Consider the following 13454-nt stretch of genomic DNA (forward strand, 5'->3'; position numbering starts at 1 on the left):
TGGTCCTGGAAAGAAGTAGTAGAAATTACATATCAGAGGACATCTCCACTGTGAACTTGGACATTTTAATAGGTGTCCTTTTGGTATTTTCAAGCTCCCTATACAGATCATTTTAAAGTGCAGTTCACAGGCATGCATTTTTGCCAGTCAACTGCATTTGTAATGAAGGCAAGTGAAGGTCAGGGTCATTAAAGTAATTAAAGTAATACAAATTAGACTTCTTATGGCCATGGATTACTCATGGAGCAGATGGCACAGTATGTCATTAATACGTTCACAACTGCTAGTATGGATTGTTTACAAACTTATGTGGGCTCTCCAATGCCGTTTACAGAATTAAAAAAAAAAAAAAAAAAAACTGAATAATTTTGACCAGTAGCCCATGAGAATTTTCTATGTCCACAAGTATAGGGTATCCAAAAATCTCCTTTACAAATTTGAAACCACTTCAGAGGACTCTCCAAGTTTTTATTCACAACTAGAAAATTACACTCTGCAGGAGATGGCAGCATAATCACAAAATTGTAATCATGGTGGAATTTACCCAACCCAGGAAGGTTGAAGTGCATACTTTGGTTCAGTGAGCTGCCATCTGCCACCCTACTGTGCATAAATTTCAATCATGGTTTAAAAAGATGCCAGCAAATAGACCTACAGTTCTGCAATGGTAAGTAAAATCCATAAAAGACACCTGTTTTGTGTAATCGTCTTGGAAGAAGTGGTGGCTGAATAAAATTCGGTGAGGGCATGGTGGAGCTTGGTCAAGGGGTTTCATGCAAAGCACATGGACATCCATACATGTCAGCTGCAAGCTAACATTATTATTATTATTATTAATAGCTACATGGTGCAAGGAAGCCTGAGGCTTATGCTGCACCAGCCAAAAAAAAAAAATTCCCGAGTTACCGTGAGAGAAAGAGTCGAAGCGAATCACCAAGAAAGAGAAGAATGATGATATCCAGCTCAGGACCTGTGTGTGCCTAGCCCTTACTCACCAGATGTGAGTAAGGACAACAGTGTGACATGTTACATCAATGTCTAAGGATGAAACCATACAAGTTACAGCTCTTACAGAAACTGTTGATCAAAGACAAAACCAAAAGGATGGAATTCTGTTGGTAAATTTCTCCATTATTCCAGTTCTGCAATTGTACATCTACTGTCATACATTTTCTGACTGGAAAAAAACTTTTAAGATGTCTTCTATCACTTAAAAGTGTGAAAAGTGTCCAGTTTCAGATTTATATTGTGTACCCTATATTGATACAATAACATTTTAGTTTTGTAAAAGTTTATGCACACCTTGCACATTTGATATTACTATATATTTGATAAAAACACTGCGATATTCAATATTAGTAGATAGGAGGGGGGTGGTGGGGTAATGCTTCTTATCAGAAGCAGCCTGAGTGCGACGATAACTTTCCTGGATTCAGACATTTCACATGCTAGTATAGAAATCTGTATGGTGTGAGATAGTTGGAAACAAAGGTATAATGCGAGTAGGAGTAATCTACAGACCATGTGATTGTGAAGATTATGACGAAAGCCTCTACATGCAAATGGATTGGGCAAGTAAGTGTCATTGTCTTATTATCAGTGATTTTAATTTGCCTCTAATTGATTGGAGTAAATGGGAAGGAAATTCGACATGGGGAACAAAATTTTTAAATCAACTAGATGACTGTTATTTGTATCAACATGTCAGGGAAAGTACTAGAGAAAAGAATATCCTAGACCTCATCATCACCCATGAATCAGATGACATAACAGGGCTGACAGTAGAGGAACCAGTAGCAGGAAGTGATCATGGAGTTCTACAGTGGATGATGATGAGAGAGGTAGCAGCAGTAAAAGGCAAAGGAATGGGTTTTAATTTCAGAAAAGGAAATTACGATGCCTTAAGGTACTATATGGCCTCTATTAACTGGGTAGATATCACACAGAGAATGAATACATTTGAACTGTGGTATGCTTTTAAAACATTAATCACAGATGCCTTCAATGCGTATTTACCATTAAAAAAATACTCCACTGGGAGGGTTCCAAGTTGGATGAAACGTGAAGTTGCCACATTACTTGAGCAGAAAAAGTGGCATGGAAAGGTTACAGAGCAATAAAAAGTACTGATGCCTACAACAGCTACAAGATGATCTGCAATAAAGCCACAGAAAAGGTTCAACAGGCAAAAGCAGTTTATGAGAAATCACTAGCAAACAAGAGAAAAGAGGGGGGATAAGGAATTCTTCACATATATAAATGCCAAGAAGAGCAGGACAAACCAGATCGGACCTTTACGTAATGGAAAGGGGATAGTATTAAATACACCAGCTGTCGTTGCAGATGAACTCAACAGTTATTTTGCATCGATATTTACAAATGAATGGGAAATTGTGGGAGCGAAGTTGAAAAATATGTAATTAATTAATGATATTGAAATTTCACAAGATTATTTAATGAAAAAACTTTCGAGCCTACAGGCCAGTAAGGCTCCTGGAGTTGATGGAATATACCCTATAATCTTAAGGGAGGCGGCAAGTGAGTGCATTGAACCATTGAGGCTAATTATGTGAGCATCACTAGACTCTGGGGAGATTCCCTTGGATTGGAAAAGTGCCAATGTATCTTCCATGCATAAGGGTGGCTCTAAGAGTGAAGTGGGAAATTATCGACCTGTCAGTCTGACTTCAGTGGTAGGGAAAATCATGGAGGCAATGATCAAGGGTGGAATTCAGGATCATTTGGATCGAATTGAAATTCTCAAAGATACTCAGCATGGTTTTGTAAAGGGAAAATCATGTTTAACAAATCTGGTTCACTATTTTGAAAGGGTCACTCGTGAGCTGGATTTAGGGAATAATTTCGACATTGTTTATTTAGATTTCAGCAAAGCTTTTGAACTCAGTCCCACATGAGCAGTTGCTTTATAAACTGGAACAGGTTGGAATCACTGGGAAAATCCTTAGATGGATAGCAGGATGGCTTCAGGGCAGGAGGCAGAGGGTTGTGATAAATGGCTATTCCTCAGATTGGGTTGATGTAAGAAGTGGGGTTCCCCAAGGATCAGTATTAGGACCACTGTTGTTTTTAATTTTCATAAACAACATTGATGAAGAGATAAAGGGTGTCATGTCTAAATTTGCAGATGTTAAAATTGGTAGAGTAGTTTGCAGATGATCACTGTCAAGCTGAGCTTCTTCAGAGAGACCTAGATAGACTTCAGGAATGGTCAGAAAAATGGCAGCTATGCTTTAATCCAACAAAGTGTAAGGTATTACACCTGGGAAACAGTAATCCTAAAATAACTTTTCACTTGGTGGAGTTCAACTAAACCCAGTACTGGAGGAAAGGGACTTCATCCAGACTTCGTATTGGGTGTTACAATACGGTCAGAAATGAAATTCTCTGAGCATTGTAAACAGGTTGCAAGGAAAGCCCATGGTGTCCTATCGATGATCTCTCGAACTTTTGCAAGTAGAGATAGGGACGTGATAATCCCATTATATAAGGCTTTTGTTAGACCACACTTGGAATACTGTGTTCAAGTATGGAGACTGCACCTAAAGAAAGACATTGAGATTCTTGAAAGGGTGCAAAGACAGGTAACTCACCTGGTGAGATCAGCAAAAGGGCATCCTTATGAAGAAAGACTTTGAATATGTGGGTTGCAGAGTTTGGAAACTAGACACCTTAGAGGAGATTTGATTGGGGTGTTTAAGGCTCTGAGAGGCATCAATAAAATGAATGAGGATGAAAATTTCAAGATTATAAATGATGCTAAAACTAGGGGACATAAATTCAAGCTATGGGGTGAAATGTTTAGATTGGACTGCAGGAAGTTTTATTTTAGCCATTGAGTTATAAATTACTGGAATAAGTTGCCTACATGGTTGGTAGAGGCTGACAGTTTGGGGAAATTCGAAGGTCATTTGGATAGTACCTTTGGGTCAGGGAAGCTCATAGGATGATAGGTTTAATTTACTTTTCTTTTATTAATTATTATTTATTTATTTATTTTTTTTTTATCATTGTTTTAGTCGGTTTTTTTTTTTTTTTTTTTTGCTGGTGCAGCATAAGCCATAGGCTTTCTTGCACCATGCAGCCATTACTAATACTAATTACTTTCATCATTGCTCCAGCAACAGTGATGTCCAGCTTTTTGACTGAGGGACAATAACAAATTTTCCATGCTGTCACATACCACTTTCACTTAGCAGTGAAAAATGTTGGTTGTTTAAAGTTTTCGCCTGAAAAAATTTGGACCGGTATTCCAATGTAATACTGGTCGATGTTTTCCTGGGCATTACATTGATTGTGTGTTAATTTTTTAAGAAATGAAATTTCTTAAAAAAATTTAATGTAATAGATTATATCCTATTACATTAAAAAAAAATTCTGTTTCTGTGTGAGCAAAAATGATGAAATCGACTAGAAATAGTAAGGGATCTAATTATCAGTAATGAAAATGAAATGCCCTAAACAAAGCTATTTATGTTCATATTTACTAAATGTTAATGTGTTTTCTTAAAGGTTGTGTTATTTATTAAAAGTTTATTAACTGAAACACATATACACAATCAATTTAAAACACACACTCACTCTTGAATAAGCCACCAGTTTTGGTGAATTTCATTTTTCTGAATGACTGAAACTGGCTGCTCTAACCTCTGCAGAGTGGGCACTTTCTTCTGACCCAGTGTATCTGCTTTAGAGAGGTTTCACTGTACAGTGTGTTTTTTTTTTTTTTTTTTTTTTTGTTATATTGACGCCCTTAAAACCCTAAGTGTAGTACACAATCATTATTTGCAATGATTCATCCAAAGTAAGCCTCGAAGCTGTTTTATCTATAATTGAAATGTAATTACCTCTGTGCCAATAAGGCATGCAGTGCACATGAAAGAAAGACATAGGAAAACATGAAGGTTATCTTCTCATAAATCAGCTATGCAGAACACAACTGGAATATGTGTGGTATTTAAAAGTGATTTGTGTATTACTAGACATAGAATTAGAAAAAACATTATTGTTGATTTCTGTGTGAGTGGGACATTTGAGTCAAGTAGTGTCAAGTTATGAAAGGTAAGTTAAAAGAGGGCACATTGTGCCAATGGCTTATTAGAACCTGTGAATGATGAGGTGTTGAACTGTATTTCGAATCCCACAGCACTTCAAAACTTCTTAGAGATTCATCTTTCTGACAGGTGGTGAATACACTTGTATTTGAATATGGCCTGTAAAATATCATTAAAAATACGTTTTGTGCATTTGCATTCAGATGTTTTTATTTGTGATCTTAGTGGTGTGAGTAACATGAATGATTTCACCAAGATGTCACTGCAGTGGAGAAGAGGTCCTAGGTTAAATGGAGTTGCATCGAGTTGCCTAACTGTTGGTGGACTCTTGTGCAGTTAGCATGGTGGTTATAGTTACCTTCCCTCACATCATTTGGGGGAAAAAAAAAAAAAAAATTCTGTATCAAGTGTATGTGTCCTGCCACTAGCATATTTAACGTGTTTCACTTTTAAGTAATCGGCAGGCATTAATATGTTTTAATTTTCAGATATTAATAAAATTCATAGATAATAATATAACAACGTTTTTATTTTATTAATAATAATTGCATATCAGTTACTGAAAGTATTTGTCTGTGTTGACTAAAATAGGATATATAATTTTTAAATTGAAGACATTTTAGTTCACGGCTAAGTACACCATCTATAGTTGTTCCATTACATGTAGTATTTATCGAAAGATCTGATGACATATCCAAGTTGAATGTTTTCATAAATGTGCAGAACTCTTTTCCAGCCTCAGAGTTTAATTGTAAAGAAAAAAAATTACATTCAATCTGAAAACACCATGTGACTTGAAACCAGATGCGTTTTCGAATTAATGCATTTCCCAGAAGTGTGTGTGTTTTTTTTTTTTTTTTTTTTTTGCGTATTAAAACCTTAATATTTGTTTCTAAATTCCTTAGCTTTTATAATTTGATTATGTGAGGAAATTTCCTTGATCACGTTCATATTTTCCACTATCCTGGAAAAGATACTGCAATTTTCAGAGGTTTGAAAGTTTTCCTCTAGTATAGAGCTAAGGTGAAGCCTCGTGCAAAATTTCATTATATTTGTTCCAGTAGAAAATAAATTATTGTTGCCATGTATGATTGCAACAATACAAATTAAAATAATTCGCTTCTGGTGGAAGCTGAAGATGACGTCACTTCCGTAATGCTTTTCGCATGACGGTTTTTCATTACAAAATTTTTGGAATAGTGCCAGTAAAAACTTTTATAACTTCAAAAAGGGTTACTTTGAGTCCTGTCTAAACAAGAGTGACTCTTGTGGACCCTTTTTTCCCCTGAACATTAATTGGTGTTCAAAAACTGGTAAAAGTTGATTTGTTTCTGGTGTGGGTTGCACAGTTTTTGCTCCCATAAAATGGGGGATAAAATTGCATTGACTGTTTTAACTGTGATGTATAAATGTCTGCTTATTGGTGAATTCTAAGCAGAAATAAAACTTGTTTGGCATTAAACATGTGTATGGTTAATTTTTTATTAGAATTTAAATGTTGAAGCAGCAAAATTTTTAAAAAAGAATGTGTTTTATTTTACACTGTCGAACATTTAGCCCTTTATTTAATTTTTCAGGTGGATGATATCTCAGATGAGTCATTTCTGATACGTCATCAGAGATGTGAGGAGGAGGAAAAGAAACGCTTCTTAGGCTTCTTACATCTACCATCACACGGGCGAGCTAGATTTAGAGGACGATTTGAAAGTAGAGCAGATAGCAGTGGTGCCAATACACCAGACCCACCATCGCCTCATCCACCAGATGTCTTGGGTCAAGATTCCAATTCTGGACCTGCAGGAGGACCATATTCCCCCGCAATATCACCCCCTGCAACTCCTATTCCACTATCATTTTTATCTGATGATTCCCAGTCATTTGCCTGTACAACCTCAGTACCTCGCCTAGAGAAGAAGCGTGCATCAATCTTTTCAAAACGTGAACGATCCAGTGAAGAAACTAAGTTTCAGGAACTTGAAGATGTATATATTCCTCCTTATGAACCACGTGTATTTCCCTTATTGGATGAAGAGTATGAGGAAATGCTAAAAACTTCTCACCACCGTGAAACTTATGATCCAGTTGAAAACCTTCGTACTAAAGATCCAAGCAGCCCAGATTCACCTGGAAGTTCTTCTAGTACCAGCTCTGCAATTGAAGAAGATCCAACAGATCCAGAATGGACTGTAATAACACCTGATAGAGGACCACAACAGTCACTAGTGCTTAAACTAGCTAAAAGATAGGTTATAGCACATAATAATATAGTGGTTAAAAATCTCACATGAAAATGTTAGGCTACCCGAAGAAGTTGGGTACAGAGATGAAATAAAGCAGGAAGGAAAGGAGTTCAAGAGCCCTTCGAAAGCCTCCCCGCGTTGTTATAGGGGCAGGTTTTTATTTAAGGGGTATCCGCTTGACCCACTCTTCATTCTTTGCATCAGATTGGATTATCTGATATTCACAGAGAAGTTGTTCCCAACGAACGAACAGATACGAGTCGAATATCAAGTGTGTATAGTGCTTGACTTATGGAGCACCTAACTGGTGTAATCCCTTTATTGGTGGCCTAGTGTTCAGTAGATATTGGTACCAAATAATTATTACCCTTCCTGTGATGTGTTGTTCTTTTCAGGTACTGAGCACTTCTCCAATGCATTATCACACTACTTCAGCATTAACTACAGCACCTGTTACATATACCAATGTAGCCAAAGTGTAATGTACAGTAACAGTGAATGTTCAGTTAAATTCATCTGCTGGTGATTTATAGGGCACACCACTGTCATGTACTTATGTATATATTTGCTGTTTACTACAGTTTATTTACTGCATTTTCTTTACGTTGCTAGTGTAAAGTCAGTCAGATGATAGTGATTGAAAGTTTACTTTAATTTTAATGTCATTGTTAGTCTAGTTCATTACTTCATAATTAGTTTGGATCCCTTCAAGGGTTGTTGTCTAGTGTTTTCATTACTGTTCATAGTTAACAGAGTAAGTAAACGAAAAATGTCATTCCACTTGCTATGTTCTAAGCTCATATGTATTAAAGGCATACCATTTGCACTTGTAGTGCTACATTCAGACAGTTTTTTGACAGTTCAAAACAAGTCAGTTGCATTCATTCCACATACATACCACAATCCAGTCAGCAAGCTGGTGCAAAGTTGTTTTTTTTTTTTTTTTTTTTTTTTTGGGCCAGGTGGATCTGTTTGATTGCAGGATTTATTTATGAAATTTGCTTTTTTTAAATCACAGTGGTTTATCTTGTACATTTTCTATTCTTTAATCAAAAACTAATGTAGATATCTAAGTCAGAAGCTAGAGATAAAAAAAAAAAAAAAAAGGTTGTTGTACAGTTTGAGAGTCAAGTCTAATCACTTAGAGTATCCAAGATCCAGTTTTTTTGGTGAAACAGTATAGAAGTGTATTTGCAGAGTATCAGTTTTACAAATACACTTAAGTACATGATAATTATTTACAAATATGTTTTATAAAATTCACGATCCAAAATATTATTTCTTCATATTTCAAAAAAAAAAACCACTCAACTAATCCAAAATTAAACATTAAAAACAGGAAAATAGGGGTTTCTTAGTGTCTCAGTACACTGATGTACTGAGACACTAATCTTTTGTTGTCCTCTGTATCAAGGTAATGTATACAGGGTGTCTCAAAAATATAGGTACAAACGTTTAGGGGAGGTAAGTAACATCTAAAGGAATGTGAATCGCATAGGAACCCATAACCGGAAAGTCACCGTAAGTCAGTAGACGGTGCGATAGTTGCCGCACGAAGAGCATGCATCGATATACGAACCGTGAGCTGGCGGGCATTCACCTAGTGTATGGATTAGCTGAGGGCAATGGATGAGCCGCTCAACGAATTTATGGAGAACGCTTCCCAGACACACATGTACTGGACCACTGTTTGTTTGTGTGTGTGCATCAAAATTTGTGCGATTATGGGTCATTTAGAGGTAACAGGAGTAGTGTGAGCAGACCACGTTCGAGGCAAACTCCCACCGTGGAAGAAAGTGTGTTGAATGCCGTCCACTACCAGCATATGTGCTGTTGCGTCTGCCTTAGGAGTGTCTTGTTGCAGTGTACAACGTGTCTGGCACGATTATTCCTTACACCCCCTTTCATCTCCAAAGGGTTCAGTTACTGCTCCCCCAAGGTCATCCTGCATGTGTGGCTTTTGCGCAGTGGTTTCTCCAAGAAAGTGTTCAAGACTTGAATTTTCCAGCCTATGTTTTGTTCACGGATGAGGCTTATTTCACTCGGGAAGGCTTATTCAGTCAGCACAATGCTCATGTGGGCTCACGCCAACCTACACAGTGTGTGCCCCCATGCGACACAACATTGCTTTGCAATAAATGTGTGGGCAGGTATGGTTGGTGACTGCTAAGTCGGCCCATACCTGTTACTATCCTGCATGAACTCCACTAAATACTGGAACTTTCTTGAACAAGTTCTACCAGGGTTACTTGACGATGTTCCAGCAAATGTGAGATGCAACATTTGGTTTCAACATGACGGGGCGCCTGCCCATTACGGAAGGTGTGTTCGTATCCATTTGAACAGGCGTTTTTGGGCGTTGATGGATTGGCCGTAGTGGGCCTGGTCCTCATGCTCACCTGATTTATCGAGCCTTGATTTCTTTCTGTGGGGAGCCCTCAAATCTATCGTGTATGAATCGCCTGTGGAGATGGAAATGGATCTCGTGGCAAGACTTGTCTGCGCTGCTGCTGCTGCTGCTGTCAAAAACTCCAGGTGTGTTCGACCGTGTCCACCAATCCATGCTGCGTCAGTGTCACGCATGTATCGCGTCTCATGGTGGAACCTTCGAGCATCTGTTGTAAAATCATGAAATGCATCCATCTCGTACTCCATTGTTAATATTATGTCAAATAAATGTTTGCCACTAATTACTGTCTTGTGTCATTTCTGCCTCTTGTGCCTCTGCTACTACTTTCCTGTGACGTTTCCGGTTATGGGTTCCTATGCGATTCACATTCCTTTAATGTTAGCTACCTCCTCTAAACGTTTGTACCAATATTTTTGAGACACTCTGTATAGAATCGAATCTTGATTTAGCCCACCATTTGTTCGCCACTGACATTTCAAACAATAAGAATTACATAAGTAATTTTTATGACATTTTCTCTAGAGAAAAAAGGTAATATTCAAATATATTTGCACATAAGAATGATATATGAGAAATGCAAATAGAAAAATATTTAGGGATTACCAGGATATGCAAAGCAAAGGTTAGTAATAATTGGAAAATAGAAATACTTTAAAATTGATTTTATTCAAAGTACTTATCCAATTTTGTCTGCATTTTATTTTTGTTATCAATTTAACGTGTAGAAATGTCCAAAGCAACAACATATTTCATTAGTTCTTTTCGAGGAATCGACAAATTTTTCGAAGACATACCTCAGCTACTACTTTTTTTACAAACTTCCATCTCGTCTTCTTCACTGTCAAATGAAAGCTCATTTCCTTGGTTGTCATTTCCCCAAAAGTAGGTTCTTGGTCGACTGCAAGAAATAATTCGGGAGATATAGATGCACTCACAATTGGAAGATCAACCGTGGCTATTTGCAAACTCCTGGATTATCTTCTATTTCCTCTAAATGAACTTTTTCAATAAGCACATTGAGTCCAACAGTTACTTATTGTTTGTGATGAAATTTTATCCCGTGAAAGTTTGATCATAATCATATACAATGCATCTTTCAAAGACAATTCAGGTGAACAATTATTGTTGGTGCTCTATTATCTTCATCTGATGTTGCCTATAATGTGCCTTTCTTTTCAGTTACATTCAACACTGCCCTCTTACTCGGTTTGAGAAAGTCAGTACTCCTGAATTAATTTTAATGAAAATAAAAGTTATTCTCTAAACTTGATATTTAATAGTAATAGTACCAAAATACATTCAATAATAATGTTCACAAAAATATGTTTAAAACTAATGAATGCAGAAAGGTGCTTGAAAGTAAAATATTCTTTCTTTTGTATTAGAAGATAATATGGCAAGCACAAGGAATGTTCTCATAATATGGCAAGCACAAGGAATGTTGAAAAACATGTAAATGGTGGAGAATTCTGAGTCCACTTCCGGACTCATATACAGGGCCAAAAATGATTTTCACTATGGCTTGAAAAAATCACTTTTCCATAAAATAAAAAGACGAGGCAGACTGGTATGCGGGTTTGGTGTTAAATTGGGTTCTTTTGGAATGACAAGTCTACATTTTCACATTCACATGTATGGCAACTTGTGGGAGTGGCACTTTACCAAGGGATTCTGCTATTAATATTTATCGAAAATATCAGTTCACAAGTATTCATTGGCATCTTAGAAGGTGGTACTATATAGGGGGGGGTGGGTGTTGTTATTGCCGCAAAATTGCATACAGAAACAAACGAATGTTTTTTGGAAGATATCCAGTTTTTATATAATCATCTTGTAAATGAACCTACTCTTCCCAAACTTGTGATAGAACTCTGATGTTATAGGGGCTCATGTGCTTGCATACACACATTCTAGGATAGTCCATTTTGTTTCTGTATAATATTAAATTACATGTAAATACAATGGTTAATAATACAAAATGATCCAAATGTAAGTAAATGAAAAGAATTTCATAAAACAGTAAACTGAAAAATCCAGCACATTTTCCAAAAAAAGTGTCGACATTTTACCATCTGGAAATTTAAGAAAGCAATCCGGAACGTGTATCAGTGATTGCATTTGTTCTTAACAGTTCAAACAAAAAACATTTCTTTCTTTATAAGATACTTGCAAGAATATTGTCCTTTAATCTGCTCTTGTGGCCAGTAGATTTAAACTGCATAGTTTAAATCTAATACAATGGTATTAATTCTCACAACACAATGTTTTAATATATCAGCAATTTGCCTTTGCAACAAGTTGTCCTCGTATTGCACTACTTTTAAACAGGTGGCCTTTCCAAAGGCTAATTGTTCATTTTGTTTAAAAGATGTGACACTGCTATGTCTTTCCTAAGACTAACTGGTCCCTCATTAGGTAATAAATGGTTTCTGGTGATAACACTATGCAAAACAGTTGTGAAGAAATTGTTTGATGCAGTATACCAAATAAGTTTTAAAAGTTATAGTTAAAGCTGTCTGTTTGAGAGCAGTGCAATCATGCTGGCTGCAAAAACAAATGAAAGGACAAGATAATCTGATAAACGTTACAGATCTAAATAAATTCATTGTTTTTGCTTTGCTTAATACTTATTGAAATGTGCTCCTCTAAAACTGTTCAGCCACTAGGTATATCTCTCTCTCTAAAATCTGGCACCTATCAGTTCCCAATGGTGCCATGTTTTAAGGAGTTTACTGCATTCTTTCAAGTGAAATGTGTAGTTTAAAACTTGCACATCCATACATACACTTGATAATATTAAATTAGAAATATTTCCATTAAAGTTGTTAGTAGTTAAATGTTAGTTGTGTATACCAATAAAGAGTTCTTGTTTTTAAAAGCATGTTCCTTGAGAATCCCTAGGGAAAAACTCACTTGAGATCACATTTTTTGAGATAACTCTAAATGCTGAAGCAAGCAATCTTATCTATTACATTGAGCATTATCTTTTTGGGAGTAAACTTCCCAGAGTGCCATCTAGTTGATCAAAAAAGCAAAATGTGCTTTGAAAATTTATAAGTAACTTCCAGAATTTAGAGTATTAAAAAGCAGTTGACATGGTCATTGGTGACAGGTACTGTTGCTGTACAATGAGTGGACAGGAATGGGATACCTACCTAGTTATGGGTAGGATCATCTTTCACACAGCAAGGCAATGAGTCCATTAGTTCACGAAAGCGTTCTGCAGATATTTCCATCTGTGCAGCACCATTGACCATAATTCTGTGGCATTTCTGGGTGGAGGATCCAAGGCTCGAATGGATCTTTCCACGGTGTTTAAATCTGCAGAATGCTCTTCGAGCCATGTTCTAGTCACCGTGGCTCTGTGGGGAGGTGCATTATCCTGCTGGAAGAGTCCATTACCATGTGTGTGCATGATGACCAGAAGGGATGCAGATGGTCTGCAAGGGTGGACATATAACCTGGACTGTTCAGAGATGCGTCTAAACGTACCAGAAAAGTTCCAACGTGTGCCAGTTGAACACTTCACCTGGCTCCGGCTTGGCTTGGAGATAACTTGACCCTTCCCTGAACGTATGGCGAGAAGAGGGGGGAAACGTTGGGCAGAGTCTTGCGTTGTTAATCACTGCCGTATCGCCGAGGTCGGGAAGCTGTACCCTTAACTGAATCTAGATATCCCATATATAGTTGTTCCATTGTGTGTAGTATATATTGAAAGATCTCTTGACACGT

The 13454-nt window shown here is 36.9% G+C and overlaps 1 protein-coding gene across 1 annotated transcript in view; it reads left to right on the forward strand.

Moving 5' to 3' along the window:
• Positions 1-8068, forward strand: part of nsl1 (non-specific lethal 1) — a 241584-nt gene extending 233516 nt beyond the window's left edge. The window contains exon 9 of the mRNA XM_090388918.1: positions 6650-8068. Within this exon, the coding sequence (XP_090245044.1) occupies positions 6650-7318 (669 nt within the window). The 3' untranslated portion in view covers positions 7319-8068. The remainder of the gene's footprint in view (positions 1-6649) is intronic.
• Positions 8069-13454: the final 5386 nt, after the last annotated feature.

This window comes from Mastigoproctus giganteus, chromosome 14, assembly GCF_048544385.1.
Source record: "Mastigoproctus giganteus isolate SK-2022 chromosome 14, ASM4854438v1, whole genome shotgun sequence".
In the NCBI taxonomy this organism is placed as follows: domain Eukaryota; kingdom Metazoa; phylum Arthropoda; class Arachnida; order Uropygi; family Thelyphonidae; genus Mastigoproctus; species Mastigoproctus giganteus.